The sequence below is a fragment of the Rana temporaria genome, chromosome 6 (genome assembly GCF_905171775.1).
Source record: "Rana temporaria chromosome 6, aRanTem1.1, whole genome shotgun sequence".
Lineage (NCBI taxonomy): Eukaryota > Metazoa > Chordata > Amphibia > Anura > Ranidae > Rana > Rana temporaria.
The window spans coordinates 169,088,377-169,113,758 of NC_053494.1; the positions used below are offsets into that span (position 1 = coordinate 169,088,377).

General features: G+C 43.5%; 1 protein-coding gene across 4 annotated transcripts in view; it reads right to left on the reverse strand.

Moving 5' to 3' along the window:
- Positions 1–25,382, reverse strand: part of UBR3 (ubiquitin protein ligase E3 component n-recognin 3) — a 266,744-nt gene that overhangs the window by 108,857 nt on the left and 132,505 nt on the right. For 2 of the 4 annotated variants that reach the window (XM_040357780.1, XM_040357779.1), the window contains exons 22-25: positions 16,620–16,793; positions 14,774–14,806; positions 7,866–8,329; positions 1,117–1,205 (exon numbers count right to left, since the gene is read on the reverse strand). In XM_040357780.1, the coding sequence (XP_040213714.1) occupies positions 1,117–1,205; positions 7,866–8,329; positions 14,774–14,806; positions 16,620–16,793 (760 nt within the window). The remainder of the gene's footprint in view (positions 1–1,116; positions 1,206–7,865; positions 8,330–14,773; positions 14,807–16,619; positions 16,794–25,382) is intronic. The other 2 variants (XM_040357782.1, XM_040357781.1) reach the window with 1 other exon arrangement.

Here is a 25,382-nt window from a genome sequence, read left to right on the forward strand (position 1 = left end):
TAGAACTCTAACTGGTATTACAGATATTATGTAATGTAGACTCATTACAGTGCCTATCCACTGTATATTCTGACTGCACAGTGTGGTATATTGCTATGTAAAATGATGGATGGACGTGGCATTCAACTGAATAGGGGACTGTGCATTTTCAAAAAGCATCAGATTTACGGAAAATTTACCAAAGCCTATGTTTATTTTTCCATTTTACTTGTTTGCGTCAAATTTTCATGCACATATGGTATATTGCGTGTGATTTTGCTCCCTCCGTGTTTGTAGATTAACTACATTAAGCAATCTGGCCGGGTACCACGCAGTACAGGAGATTTCGTTTCCTGTTCCCGGCTGAACTGAAAGGAAGTGAGCACTCAGTGTGCACTTCCTGTCAGTCCGGCCGGAGTCCAGACTGACAGGAGGAAGGAAGAGAAGCTCGGCTACGCTACAGAGAAGGGGAAGGGACAACTCGAGGCAGCAGTGCTGCAGACTCTCTATAGAGCGATCAGGCGGCTGTAGGAAGCACGGCAAGGGTGGCAAGCACGGCCCTGCTTGGGGCCCCAGGCCAGCTGGGGGGGCCGCAAGAAATTGCTTGGTTTGCCTGCCTTGTAGCGACGGGCCTGCCTAGAGTGCTCATCACCTCAATGGCCGACGGTAGTTGTAGTTCTCTCATTCACAGAACCCTGTGAATTAATGGCAGAGCCCCTCACAGCCGTGTTTTTATTTTTAATTGTGACAGCGGGTGCAGAGAGAAAATCCTCAGCCTGCTATCCCAATGGGGACTCAGGGGCTGCTCATTTAGTAACATGGATATGGGTGCAACATGCTATGAAAAGTGAACCTTTCATTAAAATGTTTGAGTGTTTTTAGTTCTGCTTTAATGACCAACTGAAAGGAAGGGATGGTGACAAAACGGTTCCCTGGGTTGTTGTTAAAATAATTCAAGATATGGTTACCACCTCTGGATGTGGGTGCCTGAATTTAACAGTGCTTAGTTTAGTCATTTTGTGTAAGAAGAGAAAGCAGCAGCTTTGATCCAATACTTCCTAGACTGGTATTTTGCTTTGTAAGACATCCCATGTCATGTGTCTGTTAACTGTGGAAAAGGACTTGCTCAGGACTTACCTACATCCATTGCTGTCTCCATGAAGCTTTTCTGCCTTGAAGCAAATTCAGCCAATAGCTTCTGTTGTCTTTCTCTGGCCTTCTGGCGCCTGTTGCAAAAGAATGTAAAACTAGTTTAACGGTACAGTTTTTAGGTGAATTTCTACAATTCTTAGCATAAAAGAGACATGGAGTAATAGATAAAAGGAATGGCAAATTAGGCACAGCTATAAAGAATTTTAATTTTGCAAAGAAATCAGAACTATAAGGCCCAAGGAGTATGAAAACCATGCATGCATGCAGTAACCATCTATTCTGAAAATGTTGCCATGCGTTTTTACATGTTTTGAGTTAATTGTTTTACTCTGCTGTCTTAAATGGTTGGGAAATTCTCCAAAAATATTGCATCAGTACAGTGAAGGGAGAAAGCAATAAAGATTTTATTTTATTTTTTCAATTTAAAAGCACCCCTTTACTCCAGTACACACCGCCAATTCATCCCTAAACACAAACTGTCAAAGGAGGGAGCAAAATTTCTAGGACCATAACTCATTGTTGATTAAACTGATTAACCTGTAAAGGCATTTAAAGCATTGTCAATGAAGAATTTTGGATGCCAGCTTTTTTAATTTTATTTTTTCAGAGGCAATTTTAAGGCATGACATGTTTGGTATCCATTTAACACATCCTCATTTTCTTTACCATAAATATGGTATGTTATCGTGTTTGTAGGAGATTTTATTTTAGTGTATATTTTTTCCTGAAAATAAGCATTTGAAAAATAGTTGTGCAAATACGGTATGACATAAAAAAATTGTATTTGGCATTATTTTATTCTCCGGACTCTCTACTTTCAGGAAACATAAAATGTTTAAGGGTTTAAAGAAATTTCTAGCAGATTTTTAACGTGTGTGCAAAAAATGTAAAAAAATGCCCCGGTAGACAAGTGGTTAAATCTACTCATCAATAGCCATAAAAAAGATAAAACTCCACTGTGTGTTCCAAAAGTCTTTTCAAACCTAAATACTACCTTGTAACCATAGTAGTGTAATAATCACTGGACTACACATTAGGGCTGCAACTAACGATTATTTTCATAATCGATTAGTTGGCTGATTATTGTTTCGATTAATCGATTATTCGGATAATAGCCTTTTTTTGGGCCAATTTGTTGTTGGGCAGATTACAAAACACAAATTGCCACAAAAACACATTACATGCTTTTCTGCAGCTTCTCCATTGAAGTATATTAAATAGTAATAAAAAAAAAAAAAAAAAAAAAAACACAGTTTTGCGTTAAAAACTCCTTGCCCTTTCCAAATACGCAGCAGCTGAAAAAAAATCATGGATGTGAATGTGTCCCATAGGAAAACATGTGACTGAACTGTAGTGTTTTTCTGCAAAAAGCACCAAAAAACAGAGGTGTGAACCCAGGCCTGAGATGTTTAGTAACATAATGGGGTTAAAAAAACACAAATAAGTACAAAAAGAGCAAATAATCGCTACTGTAAGGGGTTCATTTTTTTACTGTGGGACAGTGAAAGTAATATTTACAGTAGCGATTTGCTTCTTTGTACTATAAAGGGCTAATTTTCTTTTTTTAACCCCATTATGTTACTGGCTGATTAATCGATTATGAAAATTGTAATCGATTAATCGATTAGTTGTTTAGGCCCTACTACACATGGCCTGTACAGAGAGCAGAGCTGAAAAGGGGACCAAGTCCTTCCATACAAGACCAGTCACTTGGCACAAGGAAAGAGCAACAGTGACCGGTCTTTACTACAGGAAGCTCCTGCACACAGGCAAAATTTCACTCTGTATTACTGCACAGATCCGGAATTAACACAAAAATAACAATAACCAGGAATTCACATGACTCAAATTAAGAAAAATTTGCTTATCCTGGAGTTGAGCCTTAACGTATCCACCATCACTGTGCATGTACTCTTATTGTACATTAGCGGATGTAAACATGGTGTGGTACTGTGTATATATTTGTATGGATTTGTGCGAAATTATGTATAAGTTTTATGATTGACTTTTGTCCTAACTTGACATTTTTTTTAGCTGCTGAAAAACAATTATGTCAAAGAGCAACAAAATAACAATGCTGATGGAAAACAAATTGCACAGCCCCTCTAGCGTTTGCATTTACGTAAGAGAGACCCCCCCCCCCTATTTTGTCGTCAAAGTACGCCAGGGGCAATCTCGAGCTTTACTGCTTGCGAGCCAATATCTTCTCTAGAAAAGGTTCATTGTGCAGCCAACATAATAATTATTTCTGAAGACTCAGAAAGATCGCCATCCCTCCCCCAGCCCTGCAGGTCCGACTGTTCAGAATATAAATGAAAAATGTGCAGCAATTGTATCTTGTGTAGAGCCTGTGTGGCATAGAACTCCTATGCATGCATTTCCCTCCCTCTCCGATATGCTTCAACTTAAGCAGGCCTGACTGTAAATAGAGATCCTTAATAAGAGGACATAAACAAACTGTGACAGATTCAGTGCAGCTCAGTAATTTTCCGTGATGGCTCACGGGGACGAGACACCGAGGCTGAAAAACATTGCAAGCTTCCCAGTCTTTTCCTCGAGTGCTCTCTCAGTTTCTATGGCGACAGCGCATCATGTGGGTAATGCCACCTTTTGTCTTTGTCGTCAGGTTGAAGCAGCCACAAATGGGTCATCATTGAGCTCTTATAGGCTGTTCAATCTTCATTAACCAGAAAAACCCATCTTGAAATCCAAGAAAAGAAATGAAGGCGGCATAGTGCGAGCTGCATGACCATGGCAATTTGAATTCTTCTTCATACAGAGATGTCAATGGCTACGGCTATTTGTGAACGGGTCACATGACCCGCCAAACCACAGAACGAAGACCAAACGGCAGGGGTTGTTTGAATCAACCTTAAAAAGCACATTAGACAAGATTTGTATTTCCAGCAATTTTATTTGCGCATGTCCTTCTGAAATTTGACCATTATATGTATGCAGCATTTATTATATCTTCTCAGTGTATTGGTGCATCCAAACATTTTGAATGGAGAGTCAGTTAGGGGAATGGGAATTCAATATAGCCATTCTACAAGGTAATGCATATAAAAGTTGCTGAACAGTTCCAAATATAAACCTATAAAAAAAAAAGTGTGGTCTAAAGTTCCAGCAGAACCCTCCTTTAACCACTTGCTTACTGGGCACATATACCCCCCTCCTGCCCAGGTGAAATTTCAGCTTTCGGCACTGCGTCGCTTTAACTAACAATTGCGCGGTCGTGCGACGTGGCTCCCAAACAAAATCGACGTCCTTTTTTCCCCACAAGTAGAGCTTTCTTTTGGTGGTATTTTATCGCCTGTGCGGTTTTTATTTTTTGCGCTATAAACAAAAAAGTACGACAATTTTGAAAAAAATACAATATTTTTTACTTCTTGCTATAATAAATATCCCAATTTAAAAAAAAAAAAAAAAAAAAACAACAACAACACATTTTTTTTCTCCGTTTAGGCCGATACGTATTCTTCTACATTTTTTTGGTAAAAAAAAAAAAATCGCAATAAGCGACTGGTTTGCGCAAAAGTTATAGCGCTTACAAAATAGGGGACAGAATTATTATTTTTTATTATTTATTTTTTTACTAGAAATGGCGGCGATCTGCAATTTTTATTGGGACTGCGACGTTATGGTGGACACATCGGACACATTTTTGGCGCCATTCACATTTATACTGCGATCAGTGCTAGAAAAATGTGCACTAATTACAGTATAAATGTGACTGGCATTGAAGGGGTTAACACTAGGGGTGAGGAAGGGGTTAAATATGTTTCCTATATAGTGTTCCAACTGTAGGTGGAGGGGGGGTGACTGGGGGGGTGACCGATCTGTGTCTCTATGTACAAGAGACACAGATCGGTCTCCTCTCCAGAGACAGCACTGCTGTCTCTGTGTAAAACGGCAATGAGAGATGATCTCATATGTTTACATATGAGATCATCGCTCATTGGCCGCACAGATCGCATCGCAAACGGCCACTCTGATTGGCCGTTTGCGGCGATCTGTATATGGCTGTGTCCAAGGGACACGGCCAACACAGATTTTCCTCGCTGCGCGCTCTGGAGCGCGCGCGCGCGGGGACCGCCCAAAGGGGCGGACGTCAATTGACGTCCACTTGGATTTTGGGATCCGCACTGTAGCCGTCAATTGACGGCTAGCGGATCCCAAGTAGTTAATCCACTAAAGTCTGCTCACCACTTGACAGATTGTACAGCACATTACAAGAGGCACAAGTTTCACCCAGAAGCTGTGTTAAACGGCTGCCAGGCATGGCTGTATTGAAGTATGCAGCACAAGAATTAACCACTTGTCTACTGGCCACTTTTACCCCCTTCCTGCCCAGGCCGATTTTCAGATTTCAGCGCCGTCACACTTTGAATGACAATTGTGGTGTCATGCAACACTTTACCCAAGCTAAACCTTTATCATTTTTACATACATAGCTTTCTTTTGGTGGTACTTAATCACCACTGTTATTATTTTTGCTAAATATCTATTATTTTTAAGTTTGTTATAAAAATTTCTTTCACCGATGTGCACTGATGGACACCGATAGGTGGCACTGTTGGGACTGCACTAATGATCAGGACACTGATACTCAGTACCCCGATTGTCAAGCCCCTTTTACACAAGCCGGTTATCAGCTCTCTTCTCCTCTCCTCACGCTGTCAGCCTGAGGAAAGGAGTGCTGATAACTGGCTTCTGTTTACCACCTGATCAGCTGTGTCCAATCACAGTTGATGACAGATGTAGAGAGTCGCTGATTGGCTCTTTACCTCAATCTGTGATCAGCAGTGTCCAGAGGAGCAGCGGACACAATCACGAGTGGCCGTCATATGATGGTCTCCCAGAACTAGCCGGCCGCGCTGTAGCCATCATTTGGCTATAGTGCAGTCGGCAAGTGGTTGAAGTATGTAAACCCTGACAAACCTATTATATTTGCATTTTGTTAAAGTGGTATTAAAGGTTCAACTTAAGAAAATACGGTATGACATAAAAAAAATTGTATTTGCCATTTGCCAATGGTATCCATTTAACACATCCTTATTTTCTTTACCATAAATATGGTATGTTATCGTGTTTGTAGGAGATTTTATTTTAGTGTATATTTTTTCCTGACAATAAGCATTTGAAAAATAGTTGTGCAAATACGGTATGGCATAAAAAAATTGTATTTGCATTATTTTATTCTCCGGGCTCTCTACTTTCAGGAAACATAAAATGTTTAAGGGTTTAAAGAAATTTCTAGCAGATTTTTAACGTGTGTGCAAAAAATGTAAAAAAATGGCCCCGGTAGACAAGTGGTTAAATATACTCATCAATAGCCATAACAAAGATAAAACTCCACTGTGTGTTCCAAAAGTCTTTTCAAACCTAAATACTACCTTGTAACCATAGTAGTGTAATAATCACTGGACTACACATGGCCTGTGCAGAGAGCAGAGCTGAAAAGGGGACCAAGTCCTTCCATACAAGACCAGTCACTTGGCACAAGGAAAGAGCAACAGTGACCGGTCTTTACTACAGGAAGCTCCTGTATGTTTAAGGCATGTAAAATTCATGTTGGTGGTCTGCTGGATTCAATAATGTGACTCTAGTGGTCTATGAGGTCCGAAAGGTTGGCAACCACTGCTCTAAACTGTATTGTTCAAATATTGGACATTGTACACATATTTTTGAGCCCTAGCAATAGACATTTCTATCCCAATGATAGAAATACTTATAAAAAGCTTTAAACCACTTAAGGACCGCCTCCTGCACATTTACGTCGGCAGAATGGCACAGGCTTGTACCTGTACGTTGCTTTTAAGAGCCCAGCCGTTAGTCGCGCGCAACACGATCCGAAGCTCCGTGACCGCGGACCCGATCGTCGCCGGTGTCCCGCGATCGGTCACAGGAGCTGAAGAACGGGGAGAGGTGTGCGTGTAAACACACCTTCCCTGTTCTTCACTGTGGCAGTGACACTGATCGTCTGTTCCCTGATATAGGAAACGACGATCAGTGACGTCACGCCGACAGCCACACCCCCTACAGTAAGCATCACTCCCTTAGGGCACACTTCACCCCTTAGCACCACCTAGTGGTTAACCTTCACTGCCATTGTCATTTTCACAGTAATCCGTGCATTTTTATAGCACTTTTCGCTGTGAAAATGACAATGGTCCCAAAAATGTGTCAAAAGTGTCCGATGTGTCCGCCATGTCGCAGTCAAGAAAAAAACTCAGATCGTAGTAAAAAAAAAAAAATATATATTAATAAAAATGCCATAAAACTATCCCCTTTTTTGTAAACGCTATAAATTTTGCGCAAACGCTTATTGCAATTTTTTTTTACAAAAATAGGCAGAAGACTACGTATCGGCCTAAACTGAGGAAAAACTTTTTTTTTTATCTTTTTTGGTGATATTTATTATAGCAAAAAGTAAAACATATTGATTTTTTTTCAAAATTGTTGCTCTATTTTTGTTTATAGCGCAAAAAATAAAAACCGCAGAGGTGATCAAATACCACCAAAAGAAAGCTCTATTTGTGGGAAAAAAAGACGCCAATTTTGTTTGGGTGCCACGTCGCACGACCGCACAATTGTCAGTTAAAGCGACGCAGTGCCGAATCGCAAAAAGGGGCCTGGTCCTTAACCTGCATAATGGTCTGGGTTTTAAGTGGTTAAACGTGCGGTGTGACTGCAAATGACGAATTATGAAAATAATTACAAAGACTGCTTACCTTTCTTCTTTGTCCAAGGTTTTTTTCTCCGTAGGGCTAGTCTTCTTTGGTGGAACAGGGGGCGCAGTTTTTCTGCAAATCTCATCAATGCTGAGTTTGTTTAAATGGCTCTGAATTGCTGCTTTCAATAAAATTCTTTCTACAGCAGTCACCCCATCTCCGTGTAGATACTTGGAAAGATCTTCCTGAGCAAGACAGTCCGAATCCGTAACCCAGGGAGGGCAGTAAGAGTCTGTCTTACCGGACAGTTTCTGGTGAAGTTTAATAAGCAGAGACAACACACTTTCTTTCACCTCTAAAATCACGGTAGTTAACTGAGGCGTGGAACCAGGCGCAGTCCATTTTAGTGCTGATGACTTTGGCCGCACAACTTGATTGGCCTCACTGTTGCTGCGATTTATTATTTCCTGAAACTTTTTCCGACGTTCAGCAACCAAGCTGAAAACTTGAGCCGTTCCTGAATTCTGAAAAGGAGAGAAAAGAGTAAGGGCTTGTTTAGATGGGTATTGATATTGAACATTACCTTTTGCATTTGAACAAAACAAAACACGTGCGTTTAAAAGGCTCCATTTTATCTGCTTTACTTGTAATTCAAACACATCTCAGGACCTGCTGCATCCAAAGAACTGCAACACAAAGCTGATCAAATAACATCAAAATTGGTTTTCACACTAAACATTAGCAGTAAAGGGGAACGTGATGAACCATTTTTAAACGTGCATTTGCAACACAGGGAAACGGCACCAATTTGTATGATCTAGAACAGGGGTGTCAAACTCAATTTCATCATGGGACGCATCAGCATTATGATTGTTTTCAAAAGGGCCGGTTGTATCTGTAAGATTAGATGTCCAGCGCATCCCCTTCCCTTACATTAGATGTCAAGAGCCACCCCACCATCAGAAGTGGAGTCCCTTCTCCATTACATCACAGTGCACTCTCCCTTACATCACAGTGCACCCCCCTTCCCTTATGCTGCCGCTGGGAAGAAGCTGGATGCATTGCTTGAAAGGGGGAGGAGGACCAGAAGAGGGCTGGAGCTCTCCTGCAGCTGCAGGAGAGGTATGAGGGCCACATGAAACGGCCTGGAGGGCCGGATTCGGCCCGCGGGCCTTGTGTTTGACACCTATGATCTAGAAGATATTTTAAAGTTTACCCTTTTTCCCCCCGCAAACATAGAAAGTCCAGGTGCATGCCAATCCAACAACATCTATAAAAAGTTTACTTTTTGGAACAGGTACAAGTTCCACCCCTATTTAGGGTGAAACATGTAACATGTTCCAGCAGCTGTAGCCTCTCCTCAATGGACAAGTAAAGCACTTCAAGCTGTGTGCAGAAAGATCGCAAGGTTTAAGCTGCTCAGAAGGTTTCACTTTCATTTTTACTGCTTGCCCTTCCTCCTCTCACTTAAAGCCTGCTACAGATGCATTTCTCTTCCCAAAAATAAAATAAAAAAAACATACAGTTTGCAGTGCACATAGATTTGCGATGGGATAAAGGAATATTCCTGAACTTTGTTTTATATCATGGTTACTGTGAAATTGTGTAAATGTATCAATGCCGTGCATGTTATCTCAGCTTGCATTCACCGAATGAGCTTACCAAAAATGTAAATATTGCAGAATATACAGCCTCATGCTACATAACTAAGCTCCATTTCATGCTGAATAAACTAAAGTATTAATGTATCCTAAATAGAAAACATTTTATTAAAATAAAAATTTGATAAAAATCTGAATTAAAAAATATATATATATATATATATATATATATATATATATATATATATATATATATATATATATATATATATATATATATATATATATATATATATATATATATATATATATATATATATATATATATATATATATATTTTTTTTTTTTTTAAGCATATGTTTAAACCAGGATGGATTAAAATCTAACATTGATAACATTGCCTTGGGCCGTCGTTAGTTTACAGTCCTATGTGATTGGGAAACTACCAAGTCCCGATAGCCTTTGAGTGAAAATATTACAGTAGCCATTTGTTTTCCCCATCTGTAGCAAATTGCTAATGCTAATCAGGGTGCCTAACCTTTTACTGCTAGGCAGCCAGCATTCTTAATATGGAATATTTGGCGTCCTGTGCTTATGAAAAGAATCTTTCTATAAAGCCAGCTGCTGAACAACAAACTACGATCCCCAAAGGACAATAGTAGTATAAATAGAGGGAGAAACCAAAAAAAAGGGTGCAGTATTCTAAATTTGCACTTACATTTACTTGATACAGCAGAGATCAACTTTCTCATATTCATAGCGCACCTTCAGCACTTCCCCAAGAAGGCCGTGCGCTCCAAACAGCAAAAATGGAGTTGTGAATGTTAACGCATTTCGTCTTCGCTGGACATAATCAGGGTGTGCCTAATGGCGTCCAGCAAAGATAAAAATTTGTCAGAAAGGGGATTCACATCTGTGGCGTCACATCCGCTATTTGGAGTGCACAGCCATCTTGGGGATGTGCTGAATATGAGAAAGGCTCTCTACGCCGTTGTATAGCACTAATGGATATGCTTAATTATTGCACATACATCAGGATGTTCTGATATTAATGAATATATTTAGGATTTGCACATTTTTTCTAACGTTTGGTTATTAGAAAGATGTTATGTAAGCTTTAAGGTCAAATGATGCACCGCTTTCTTTTCTCAGCATTCTTGATATATTGAGCACCAAATCTCTGTGCCAATCTTAGTGCCAGTTTCTGTGGGCAGTAGTGGCAACACAATAAGAAAAAAGCCATTTTGCCACTAGCCAGAGTGTATACTATAGGCAGGGCCCTCCAGTGACATCAGGGCCTATCACCTGGTATGTACCTTTGCCCATAGAACTGAATAAGAGTGCTAACCTGTATTATGCCTACTGAGGGGTAGATTCACAAAGGAGATACGACGGTGTATCTCCAGATACGCCGTTGTATCTCTGAGTCTGGCCGGTCGTATCTATGCGCCTGATTCAAAGAATCAGTTACGCATAGATTTCTATTAGATCCGACCGGCGTAAGTCTCTTACGCCGTCGGATCTTAACTGCATATTTACGCTGGCCGCTAGGGGCGTGTACGCTGATGTACGCCTAGAATATGTAAGTCAGCTAGATACGCGAATTCACGAACGTACGCCCGGCCGACTCAATACAGTTACGCCATTTACGTTAGGCTTTTCCCGGCGTAAAGTTACCCCTGCTTAATGAGGCGTATATGCGGCGTACCAATGTTAAGTATGGCCTTCGTTCCCGCAACAAAATTTGAAAAATGTACGTTGTTTGCGTTAGTCGTCCGTGACTGGGGCTGGACGTCATTTACGTTCACGTCGAAACCAATGACGTCCTTGCGGCGTACTTTGGAGCGCACACTGGAAATTCCACGGACGGCGCATGTGCCATTCGTGAAAAACGTCAATCACGTCAGGTCAGGGTTAATTTACATAACACACGCCCACCTCTTCACAATTTGAATTAGGCGGGCTTACGCCGGCCTATTTACGCTACGCCGCCGCCACTTTCTTTTGAGAATACAGCACTTGCCTGTAAAAGTTGCGGAGGCGTAACGTAAATAGGATACGTTACGCCCGCACAAACATACGCCATTCTACGGGAATCTACCCCTGAGTGTTCAGGAGAGCACATCTCCTCTTGATGTCATGGAACTAAATTACATATTACTGAGTGAGCTTTGTGCACTACTCCCTTCTCCAAGGCTATACCCTGAAATAGGAAGCACGGTAGCCATATCAGGAGATTTGATTTTAGGAGTTAATATATGCAAGCCATATTTGCTAAAACTTTATAGCAGACATCCTACTAACAGTTCAGCAACTCTGAGACTGGCTGTCAACTCTGCCTTCTATAACATCAGCTGAAATAGCGTATCACAAAACAGAACTGGTTAGAGAGCCAAGCAATAAACTGTCAAAACACATATACTTGACGTAGGGAAGACCACTTATTGGGAGCAAGATTGGGACTTCTGGCTATGGTCAAAAATGCTAAAGGGGAGGAAAGACACTAAACACTACGAGAGAAACATCTCCCTATTCATCTAAACAGAACACCATGAACAGTTTACTGCGAAAAGTACTTGTCATCCTGTACTGCGCTCACCAAACGAACACACGTAACCTGTGCGATCCAAAACACCTGTAGATCGGAGCCCTTCTGAACCAGCAAGTTCTCATTACACAGCTTTCCTTTGACATGCAATATCCATTGGAGTTAGACCTACACAAATATGTTTAGCTGTATTTTTAGGCCAAAAACTGAAACAAAGCCTTTTACTGAATTCCTAGCACAAAAACGCAAACATGACAATTTTTCCCCTTCTCGATCACAGTTTCATAGCACTGCTACAAGGGCACAAGAAAAGGTCATCAATAATTCTAGAATATATTGCATAAAGATTGGCAATTATGCTTAACTGATGCAGAATTGAACAAGTGCGGCACACAATGATTACACTTCATTTACATAGAAAGCCAAGCACACAGCAAGTGCTGGATGATTTATAGCCAATACAGATGCAGTCCCGTACAATGCCATTCATCCAAATTAATTTACTTTCCCTAAAATAAAGTCCATAGAGCTCTCAGTGAGTTTTGAAATGTTCAGCCAGAATAATTTCTAAAGCTGGGTTCCATTCTCCTCCCAAAGCCTATTTTCTCGAAATGAATCGCACATTCCAGGACTAGAGGTGGCTCATACACCTGTCAAATGTCAAGTATGGAGGTTTAGTTATTAAACAATGTGATTTAACAGTGTGTATTTATCCTAATATACAACTAGAAGACATGTCTATACATAGGTGTGCATAGCCTATTGAACTAGGGTGTGCACCCAAAAGCTCAAAAACCAGTTCCTTGCGTGTGCATGTGTATATATACACTGTCAGCAGAGCAATTAATGCGGTCAATAGTTTTTATTTTTTTTAAACCATTTTTAAAATAATTTTTTTAATTTTATTTTTTTAGGAGCCCCATTAGGGAGCTTTGTTGAAATATCAGGGGGTCTACACAGGGGGAATCTGCACCACACTGGGCAATTAGGGTGTACCCAGAACACCCTGTGCGTACGTCCAAGTCTATAGAATGTAACATAAAATCAGTGCCATTCTCAGCCATACAAAACCTAAGAAGAATGGACTAGAAGTGAACATTATTTGTACAGATCAACGAAAGTAACAATAAATGGGACTTTTAAGTGCTAGTCACAGAACATAGTTAAAAGTAACAATTTTATTTGTTCCATAAAAACAATTCACGCCAATATAAATCACAACATAATAACAGTCCTGATCATATTTGGCTTTACGTAAATAATCCTGCCCAACATGTTTTGCCTCTGCGGCTTCTTCAGGGAGTTTGACTTCACGAAGCTTAAAATGTACATGAAACAAAATTACAGTAAAAAAAAACAACTTATAACCGCCATTGTATATTATGACACGTCAGATCAGTGTGATTTTTGAACTGTCTCACCCATTATCTAAATGTACATTGAGTATCAATCCTGATATTCCATGTGTCATAACATACAATAGTGGTACAAAATTCTTGATTGTAATTTATTTTAGGTTTTATTCATGCACAGTGTGAGGAAGCTAGAGGAGGAGGAGGAGGAAAAGGAAGAGAAGGAGGGAGGGGAAAGAGGAGGAGGAAAAGGAAGAGAAGGAGGGAGGGGAAAGAGGAGGAGGAAAAGGAAGAGAAGGAGGGAGGGGAAAGAGGAGGAGGAAAAGGAAGAGAAGGAGGGAGGGGAAAGAGGAGGAGGAAAAGGAAGAGAAGGAGGGAGGGGAAAGAGGAGGAGGAAAAGGAAGAGAAGGAGGGAGGGGAAAGAGGAGGAGGAAAAGGAAGAGAAGGAGGGAGGGGAAAGAAGAAGTAAGAAGAGGAGGAGGAGGAGGAGGAGGAGGAGGAGGAGGAGGGAGGAAGGAGGAGGAAGGAGGAAGGAGGAAGGAGGAGGGAGGAGGGAGGAAGGAGGAGGGAGGAAGGAGGAGGGAGGAAGGAGGAGGGAGGAAGGAGGAGGGAGGAAGGAGGAGGGAGGAAGGAGGAGGGAGGAAGGAGGAGGGAGGAGGGAGGAGGGAAGGAGGGAGGGGAAAAAGGAGGAGGAAAAGGAAGAGAAGGAGGGAGGGGAAAGAGGAGGAGAAAGAGGAAGAGGAAGAGGAAGAGGAGGAGGAGGAGGAGGAGGAGGAGGAGGAGGAGGAGGAGGAGGAGGAGGAGGAGGAGGAGGAGGAGGAGGAGGAAAAAGGTTTTACATAAATAAGAGCTGGTCACTGTAAGCACCCGTCAGCAGTAAATGGTTCGTCTCAAATCCCACACTGCAACATCTACAGAACAGCTTGTTCTGTTGAAAAACAACAGATTTACTGTCAGGATTACCAGGTGAAGATAAAGGAAAGAAACCTAAAAAGAAAAACCAATGCAGCCATATCTAAGAATGGTTTAGCCGCAATTTAATACAGGTTTGATTTTGGGTTGAATACCGCTTTAAGTTACACCGACCCCATTTGCTTAATCTGCTAAAATATGCAAGACTGCCGGATGTCTATAAAGTCTGACCATGATGCTCTCATAAAATAGAGCATGCCATAAGATTCCAGAAACTGCTTATTCCAATGCATACGCAGTGAAAATATTTTTTATGTTCTGGGGAAAAATAATGACTTTAGTGCAGATTACATCAATATTCATAAACCAGGAGAAGGTATTATTCATCATATTGAGTTAGTAGCACTAAACACCATCAATACTACCAAACACTTCTGAGAGAAAAGCTATATTTCAGAGAAGTTAGAGGAATACACCATGCAGCATCATAAAGCTTTTCAAGATGCACTTCAAATCCACAGCAGCACATGTATTTATCACACACGTCTGTCTACCTCTCTCTGGACTGAGGATGGTCTTCTGGCGTTCTGGCAAATGGATAATAAAGCAGTTTATTTCATGTGATCAAATGCCATTTTGAAATATGTCCATACTATAGTGAGATCCAAAATTAATTGCACCCAAAAAATCTTGCCGCTTTTACTGCCCATTTACACTGTTGGGGTCCGCTAAAGCATGTGGGTGCAACGTGCTGCCATTTATTTTTAATGGCATCCTAAAGCACCTAGCTGAAGCACAGTGCAACGCAACATGCCATTTACCTACCGACCGCCCTATAGCAGATTTACCGCTACAGGGCGGCCGTTCGGTGCAGAATCATGTATATATACACCCGATTCTGCACTTTTAAGTTGGGGGGGGGGGGGGCTTGCCGCTTATGTGTTGCTTTCGCTGCAGGCAATCACTGATCGTCAAGCAGAGAGGCAAGGCAGAGCTCCGTCCTGACAAGTGATGGACTTTTTTCCCCGCAAAGCATGGGATAAATTCCATCACAACCCCTATTAAAAGCACCCCACACATCGTACACACAAACACTGGCTAGGCACACATTTAACCATTTGATCGTCCTAGATGTTTAACTCCTTCCTAGCCAGTGTCCTTAGTACAGTGACAGTGCATATTTTTAGCACTGATCACTGTTTTAGTGTCACAGGTTCCTACAAAAATGTCAGAATGTCGCTGATCGCCACCATTACTAGTATAAAAATAAAGTTATATTGTACTCTATAACTGTTGTGCATATTATTTACCAAAAAATACGTAGCAGAACACACATTGGCCTAAATTTTTGGGGACATTTTAATTTCTTTATTGGATACATTTTATAGCGGAAAGTAAAAAACAGGGCAATCTCCATGAAATGTCATATGGAAAAAAACAACATTCTCAACATTCTTTTAGATGTGCATGCTCATGGCTGGCAAGGATCGGCAGGTAAGATTTATTTATTATTTATTTCAGGTACTTATATAGCACTGTCACAATTTACGCAGCGCTTAACATATACATTGTACATTCACATCAGTCCCAATCCTCAAGGAGCTTACAATCCAAGGTCCCCAACTCACATTCATACATACACATACTAGGACCAATTTGTGAAAGATCTAATTAACCTACCAGCATGTCTTTGGAGTGTGGGGGAGGAAACCTACGCATGCACAGGGAGAGCATGCAAACTCCAAGCAGATAGTGTCGTGGTTGGGATTCGAACCAGCTACCCTTTTGCTGCTACGCGAAAGTGCTAATCCCACTGCAGGTTTAAATGGTATCTGAAGCCAAGGTTTTTTTTTGGGGGGGGGGGGGGGGTTAAAGTAGCCAAGAACCCATCAGGCTTATTTTGCCGTCTGTGTTCCCAATAGGGAGATCCACTCTGTTTTTCGTTTTTGTGACAGCTGTGGCTAGAGGAGAAGGTTAGGAAAAACTCAAAACCGAGTTGTCACCATAACATGACTAAATAGGGACACTTGTTTTAGTGACAACAGTTTAAGAAGGGACTACCCTCTCAGTTGCTGTTATATGCGCAGGACAGCTAGTGACGGGAACTAGCCATATACAAATAGAAAATCCTGCCACATGATTTACCCACTCCCTATTCTAACCAAAAAAGTTTGGGCTTCAGTTAACAGGATGTTTTCTTCCATACACACACACACACGCCATTCACACATATACATACACATGTGTGTGTATTTTTTTTCCCTTCAGATATAGTGGCACTGAACCAATCAGGTAGGAGAAACAATGTAAAATATTTAATGAAAAGGTTGTGAACATATGACTTAGCACTGTGTACTACATCAGATCCAGACAACGAATCCAAAAAAAAAAAACACGTACCTGAGAGGAGGAGGAGGGTCCATCTGAGCTAGTACTTGCTGGAGGGTCTCTCCGCACCTCCGGAGCAGTGTCTGGTACTCTCACCCGTACATAATTTATAACATGGCGCATATTGCACAGTAAATTGCTGCCTGGAAACCAGCTGTCATGGCACTGATCCGGCCCGGCAGTATCCTGAGAACACACAATTGTGGTTAAAAAAAATAAGATAATGCATACATCTTTAGTTCATTACATTTTATTTCAATAACTGATAAGAGAAGAGAAAGTTATACAGTCAGTGGACAGAGGTAACACACTGCAAAGTAGCTAGAAGTAATATCACCAGTGCTGGATTCCAAAAATACAAGGGGCGTTTAAGACAAACTGGGAGTTGCTAGTGTGGCGGTACTACATGCAGTAGTAAGTGACAAGCGTGTCCTATTACTGGTAGGCGGTGTACATGTCGTAGGCCAGTACAGAGACTGTCAATCAAGGTGGCAGACAGGCCCGGACTGGCCATAGGGCATACCGGTGGGCTAATGTAGGGGGGGGGGGGGGGTCTGTATGGGCTGTATTGTAGAGGGGGTCTGTACTGTAGGGAGGGGGTCTGTACTGTAGGGAGGTATGTGTAACATGCAGTGGGTTCAGAACTGTTAGGGGTGTGTCTGTGTAACAAACTGTGGGGGGCTGTGTAATGTAAAGGGGTTCAGAGGTGCAGGGTGCTGTGTAATGTAAAAGGGTCCAGAGGTGCAGGGTGCTGTGTAATGTAAAATGGTCCAGAGGTGCAGGGTGCTGTGTAATGTAAAAGGGCCCAGAGGTGCAGAGTGCTGTGTAATGTAAAAGGGTCCAGAGATGCGGTGCTATGTAATGTATAGGGGTCCAGGGTGCTGTGTATTGTAAAGGGGTCCAGAGGTGCAAGGTGCTGTGTAATGTAAAGGGGTCCAGATGTATAATGTGCTGGAACCCCACATCCCACCATTAACCTCCGTGAATCTAGGTATTGTAAAGGGGTCCAGAGGTGCAAGGCACTGTGTAATGTAAAAGGGGTCCAGAGGTACAATGTGCTGGAACCCCACATCCCATCATTAACCTCCGCGAAGCGCCGTTCCCTGCGCCCCCCCGCCCGGTCTAAAATGCCTGGGCCTATTTTTTGTCCCAGTCCGGGTCAGACAACAGTGTTAGCGCGTGCATGGAACAGTGAGTGGTGATGAAGTCTCTTGTGAGAGAAGGCGTAAAACCCGCAGATATCTACAGAAAACTTCAAGCACAGCCGCAGTAAGACACACAAATTAAATCTTTCTGTGGGAACGATAAACACAATCATTTACGAACATTTGGCTTTTCAAAAATGTTGTGCACGCTGGGCACATCATTTTTCTGCGGAATCAAAATGAGCATCAAAGCAGTGGAAGCATGCAGACTCACAATCGCCATTAAAATTTCGAACAATTGCTTATGCAAGTAAAGTGATGGTAAGTGTTATTCATGTGGATTCTCTACCCTGCAGTGCCACGATCAACAATGAATACTTCTGTTGTGTCCTGGGTGATGAGCATACATGTCTAAAGGAAACAATGGCCTGGTTTGATCACTATGGGTATCCCGTTTCTCCAAGACAACGCACAAGCTCATACTGCTCACCGTACAAAGAGCACATCACAGCAGCTTGGCTGAAGGTTGTTGCCACATCCCTTTTACAGCCCGGACCTCACTCCAAGTGATTTCCATCTGTAAGAACTCTTAAGAGTTCCTCAGAGGTCTGCATTTCAGTACGGATGACGAAATGAAGCAGGCTGTCCTGGGGTGGTTCAGGCATACAAACAAATATTTCTACTCCTTGAAATTTGTTCTTTTATTATATAACCGCAAAAGTCCTGGTTTGACTTGAATGCCCTTCGTATATGTCTCTTACAATCACAGATCTCCAAGAACCCGTAGTTCTAAACACCGCGAACTAAGCGCATTCAGCTTTGGAAATGTTAAAACACTGTATATTTATGCCCATTCAAGAACCGATTTAGGCTCCTTCGCAGACTCTTCTCTCCATTGGTAGAATATAACCACAGCAAAAAAAGTTTCATATGAGGAGCAGTGAGGCGTGTTAAAGCCCAACCCCAGTTCAGTCAAAAATTAGCGCATGCAAGTGTTTGCATGTAAAGGGGATAGAACATCTGAGAAGATTTTTATGGCTGTCTGGGTCTTTCTGTCCCAGAGACAAGGAACAGGCAGCGAAGGAAAAAATCTCCCCAATGGGGCCACAGATGGAAAGTAAAAAAGGGATTTTTAATACAGCTTACCTGTAAAATCCTTTTCTTGGAGTACATCACGGGACACAGAGCGGCATATTCATTACTATATGGGTTATATGGAGTACCTTCAGGTGATGGACACTGGCAATCTCAAACAGGAAGTGCCCCTCCCTATATAACCCCCTCCCATAGGAGGAGTACCTCAGTTTTGTAGCAAGCAGTATGCCTCCCAAAATGGTCCCCAAAAAGAGGGGTGGGAGCTCTGTGTCCCGTGATGTACTCCAAGAAAAGGATTTTACAGGTAAGCTGTATTAAAAATCCCTTTTTCTTTATCGTACATCACGGGACACAGAGCGGCATATTCATTACTATATGGGATGTCCCAAAGCAATGCTCACAATGAGGGGAGGGAGAACATCTCCAAGACAAAAGGATTTAATTTAGAGAAATACTCAAATCATAATAAATCCAACTTAGTTGAGAAAAATAATCTTAAATTTTAAATTTAACTCAAAAAAGAGGAGCCCCCGGAATCCGAGGGTCTCAAACTGCAGCCTGCAGCACTGCCTGCCCAAAGGCTGTATCAGACCTCCTTCTTACGTCCAACTGGTAGAATTTTGTAAACGTGTGGACAGAAGACCAGGTTGCCGCCTTGCAAACTTGAGCCATAGAGATCTGGTGGTGTGCTGCCCAGGAGGCGCCCATGGCCCTAGTAGAATGAGCCTTTAATGATACTGGAGGAGGCAACCCTTTCAAGCCGTAGGCCTGAGTGATTAATTGCTTAATCCACCTAGAAATGGTGGACTTTGCAGCTGCCTGCCCCTTCTTGGGCCCATCCGGTAATATGAACAGCACATCTGTTTTCCGGATCTTCTTTGTAGCTTTAAGATAGGCCTTCATGGCCCTGACGATATCCAAGGTATGCAGCAACCCTTCCTTTCTGGAAGTAGGTTTAGGGAAGAAGGATGGTAATACCAAATCCTGGTTCAAATGAAAACTGGATACAACCTTCGGTAGGAAGGAAGGATGAGGGCGGAGAACGACCCTGTCCTTGTGAAAAATAAGATATGGTTCCTTACAGGATAAGGCCGCCAGTTCCGATACTCTTCTTGCGGAAACTATGGCGACCAAAAATACTAACTTCCTTGTCAGTAAAACCAAAGGAATTTCAGCCAACGGCTCAAACGGTTGTTTCTGTAAACTTGACAGAACAAGGTTTAAATCCCACGGGCAAAGCGGGGATTTAACTGGAGGTTTAATACGTAAGACCCCTTGAAGGAAGGTCTTAACCAGCGAGTGGGTGGCCAGCGGCCACTGAAACCACACTGACAGAGCAGAAATCTGTCCTTTGATTGTGCTTAATGCCAATCCTTTATCCACTCCTAGCTGGAGAAAACTTAAAACTCTATCAATGGTGAATTTGCGAGAAAGCCATCGCTTGGACTCACACCAGCCTACATAGGCCTTCCAGACCCTGTAATAAATCACCCTAGAGACCGGTTTCCTGGCTCTGATTAGGGTAGAGATTACTTTCTGAGACAGACCTCTACCCCTGAGAATCAGGGATTCAGCTTCCAGGCCGTCAAATTTAGATGCCGTAAGGCAGGGTGGAGGATCGGACCTTGCGATAGCAGGTCTGGCCGTAGGGGAAGAGTCCAAGGGTCTCCCACTACCATCTTTAAGATTAGTGAGTACCATGCCCTTCTGGGCCATGCTGGAGCTACCAGGATGACTGGTATGTGCTCCACCCGGATCCTGCGCAGCAGGCGGGGTAGTAACTGGAGCGGGGGAAACGCATAAAGAAGTTTGAACTGATGCCAAGGGCAAACCAACGCATCGGTTCCGCAGGCCATCGGATCCCTTGAGCGGGACATGAACCTGTCTAGCTTCTTGTTGAGTCTCGATGCCATGATATCCACGTCCGGCACTCCCCATCTTTGGCAGAGTGCTTGAAAGGTTTGTGGATGCAGAGACCATTCCCCCGGCAATAGAGTCTGGCGGCTTAAGAAGTCCGCCTGAAAGTTGTCCACTCCTGGAATGAATATTGCCGATATGCAGGGCACATGAGCCTCTGCCCATAGGAGAACCAAGCTCACCTCTCTCTGAGCGGCTTGACTCCTGGTTCCCCCTTGGTGATTTATGTATGCCACGGCCGTGGCATTGTCTGATAGAATTCTCACCGGGAACCCCTGCAATTTTGACGTCCAAGCCCTGAGGGCTAGTCGAGCAGCTCTGAGCTCCAAGATGTTGATGGGCAACTGCTTCTCTGGCGTTGCCCAAATACCTTGGCGAGTGCCACCATCCAAAATTGCTCCCCAGCCCGTCAGGCTGGCGTCTGTGGTCACTATCTTCCAAGCCACTGGGCTGAAAGACTTCCCCTTCACTAGATTCTGAGGGTCTAACCACCAACACAGACTTTGTCGGACTCTTGATGAGAGCGGCAACGGGATATCCAAGGCCTGTGGCCTTCTGCTCCATGCTGACAGGATGGCTGCCTGCAGGATGCGAGAGTGGCTCTGGGCGTATGGTACCGCCTCGAATGTGGCCACCATCTTGCCTAGTAACCTCATACATAGGCGAATAGTCGGTTCCTTCTTGCTTAGAACCAGTAGGATTAATTCCTTGATGGCTTTGACCTTTCTCAGAGGTAGAAACACTCTTTGTTGTTCTGTGTCTAATCTCATGCCGAGATATTCCAACTGCCTTGTGGGCAGGAAAGCTGACTTTTCTCGATTTAGGACCCAGCCGAACCTCTCGAGGTATTGGACCGTGAGGGCCACTGCTCGCTCCAAGCCAGGAGACGAGTGATCTATGACTAGGAGGTCGTCCAGGTATCCTAGGATCGTGACCCTTTGGATCCTTAGTTTGGCTAGGATTGGAGCTAGGACCTTCGTGAACACCCGGGGGGCCGTAGCCAACCCGAAGGGAAGCGCCACGAATTGGAAGTGACGCGAAGCCACCATGAAGCGTAGATATTTTTGATGTGGCTGATAAATTGGAAGATGAAGGTAGGCATCCTTTATGTCTATGGACGCCATGAAGTCGTCCTTTTGGAGTGTGGTAGCTGCTGACCGCACGGATTCCATCCGAAATGAGCGGATCTTTAGGTATGTATTTACCATCTTTAGGTCCAAAATTGGCCTGACATCTCCATTGGACTTCGGGATGATGAATAGGTTGGAGTAGAAACCTAGCGCCCCTGTTCCAGGACTGGTACCTCTACTATTACTTCCTGGGAAAGTAGATGATTTAATGCCGACATTAATGCGGCTCCTTTCTCCGGATCGTTTGGAACCCTCGACTCCTGGAAATGAAGAGGAGGAAACCTTAGGAAATCTAATTTGTAGCCCGTGGCCACGGAAGACCGTACCCACTCGTCGGGAATGCTGGCTTCCCAAACCTCTGAAAAGAGTCGCAGCCTTCCCCCCACCTTCGTGGGTGGGGGCGCCCCTTCATAAGGTCGGCTTGGGGGCTGGTTTTGCTGGTTTGCGAACCCACTGCTTTCTGCCTCTAGCAGCCTGTCCTTGTGATTTGCTGTTGAAGCCGAAGTTTGCTTTCGCAGGAGGCCGTCGATACTGTTTGGCATTAGAGGGCCCCTGCCCAGGGGAGTACTGTCGTTTAAACGCAGGCCCCTGAAACTTCCTCTTAGTTGGCAAGAGAGTACTTTTGCCATTTGAAATGGTTTGAATGTATTTATCTAGGTCTTCTCCGAAGAGTCGTCCTCCATGGAAGGGGAACCCTACCAGGAGCTTCTTGCATGGGGGCTCGGCCTCCCAGCTTTTTAACCATAAGAGTCTTCTCATATGGATAAGGGATAACGATAAACGTGCCGCTTGCTGGATAGAATCCTTAATTGCGTCTACTGTAAAACATATGGCCCTAGGGACATCCGAAAATTCTTCTGCCTGCTGGGCAGGAATAAGTTTAAGCATCTGCTTAACTTGATCCGATAATGCTTGAGCAACCCCAATCGCAGCCACAGCTGGCTGTACTACTGCCCCTGCAGTAGTGAAGGAGTTCTTAAGTAGTGCTTCCAAGCGTTTATCAACTGGATCCTTGAATACCTGTATGTTTTCTACAGGGCATGTTAATGATTTGTTAATACATGAGATGGCTGCGTCCACTGCCGGAGTAGCCCATTTCTTGAAAAATTTATCTTCCATAGGATATAGGGCAGAGAATCTTTTAGGTGGTAAGAAGATTTTATCTGGCTTGTTCCAATCTTGGAACAAAACTCCCTCTAGTAGAGGGTGGATCGGAAATACTGCATTGCTTTGAGGCGCCCTCAGTGAGCCCAAAGCTGAAACCGTAGATACCTGGAGATCTGGTACTGGTAAGTTGAATGCATTATGGACCAAGTCCGTTAAGGCTTGAATCCACCAGCTCTCCCCTTGGGAGACTGCTCCAGACTCCTCTGTATCCGGATCTTCGATCCCTGAACCTACTTGGTCCTTGTCCAAGAGGTCGTCCAATTCCCCTGAGGAAAGGACCTCCTCTTCTGAGGGTCCGCGCTCGGGCGACGGAGATCTATTCCGCTTACTGCCCCGCATAGCTGCGGCTATCATTTTTCCCATGCTTTTCTGCATCTCTTTTAAAGAGGTGAGTAATACCTCCTCCGTGACCATCTTAGGGTTGGACTGACCCGCGCCAGCTCCAGCCCCAGATCCCGATGGCCCCAAGGCTCCCTGTGGGGAAAGCAGCGGCATAGCTTTGTCCGAGACCTCAGACTCTCTGGGGGAATCCCCACCTCTTGTACCCTCTGACCCGGATGCCATGGTACAATACCGAGGTACACCTGCTAGCTTATTGGTACCTGGGACTATGAATAGTTAAATGCCCAAACACCTGTTTGGGGGATAAAAAAAATGCTTCCTCTCCCCTAGATGACATTTTTTTTTTTTTTTTTTTTTTTTCAAATCTAGGAAAGAAAAAACATTCTGTCCCCCTGAGTAGTATTGCAAGAAATGCTATGAGATGGAAAAGAAACAGCCTATTCCTAGGCTTGAAAACAGTCTTCTGAAGACTGCAATATTCTTTCTGGCCCCTGTGTGTCCTCGGCGCCCCGTGCTGCCGCTCTGGTCTTTCCTCCCCAGTTCCAAAGTATTGAATGTGGAACAAACAAGGAAGGGCCGCCCCTTCCTTAAGCCACTGACCCGCCCTTCCCCCCCCCAGCAATCTCAAACAGGAAATGCCCCTCCCGACCGGGGGGGGGGGGGGTGGGGGGAAGGGACCTCTCTGCTCCAGCAAACTACAGCCTGCAGCCTGGAACCACGAGGAGGTCAGCGTTTTGCCTGCTTTGCAGGCTCTGAGGAGGAAGACTGAATGGAGCATCGCCTGGAGGCTTGCAGGTAAGCACAGCTCTCTGACACACACATATACTTTTATATCACACAGGCCCCACTCAATGCTTTTCCAACACTACAAGGGAGGTCACATCTTATGGGGAATAATACATATAGAGCCATCCTATCTTTATGATATGTGACTAGTTTGCCAGATGCAGTGCATAACTTTAGGCATGTCCCCTGTGACCCCCCAGAAAAAACCTGCTAAGAACCAAGTTCCGCAAGTTTTCCCCTCACTTACCTGCTCCATGCCGCAGGACTTTGCCAAGCAAGAGGCCCAATCTTCCCCCATCTCGGTGGGGATGTCTAGACCTTCAGGCCCTGGGTTCCTATGAAGGATCCACTGTCCTGGGCCCATATAGCACTCTGGCAACAGAAACATTAGGCACCCAAAGGTTTCTAAGTTCTGGGCCCAGGGTCCAGCTCTCTAAAAAGAAAAGCATTATGGGCTATACCCCAAGGGTTTGGGGTCCGGTTACTGACCACTTTAGCGCTGAGGCTTTTTTGGACAGAACCGGTTAGCTCACCTAATCCCAAGGATGCGGAGGCAAGCTAAACCATGACTAACACCTAAGACACTGGCGTAAAAACTGAGGTACTCCTCCTATGGGAGGGGGTTATATAGGGAGGGGCATTTCCTGTTTGAGATTGCCAGTGTCAACACCTGAAGGTACTCCATATAACCCATATAGTAATGAATATGCCGCTCTGTGTCCCGTGATGTACGATAAAGAAATGGCAGGAATTTTAACTCTTCCTTCTATTTCCAAAACAAAACAGAAATTTTTAAGTTCAAGCGTTCCTTACCCTAAAAAAAATGTATATACAAAAATCGACCCTGTTCCTTTAAAGCAGGTTATACAGCACAGTACTTGTGCTGTGTAATTCGGCTCATTTCATCATCTAAAATACCTGGCTGATCCTGCCCTCCCACATGTAAACTGACCACTGTTTATCATGGTTGCTGAGCCCTGACACCGTGGTCAGTTTATGTGCCTCTGTCAGCCACAGCTCTCCTATGTCCTCTCCCCCCTCCATCCCTGTCAGCTTGTGACAGTGCCAATCTGCTCCCCTCCTGCTGCAATCATAATACAATGATATTCCTATAATCTCCTTTGCAATATTAAATAATGTCACCAGTGTAAGGTTTTTTTTTTCCTTTTTTTTTTAAATACAGCTGTGTACCT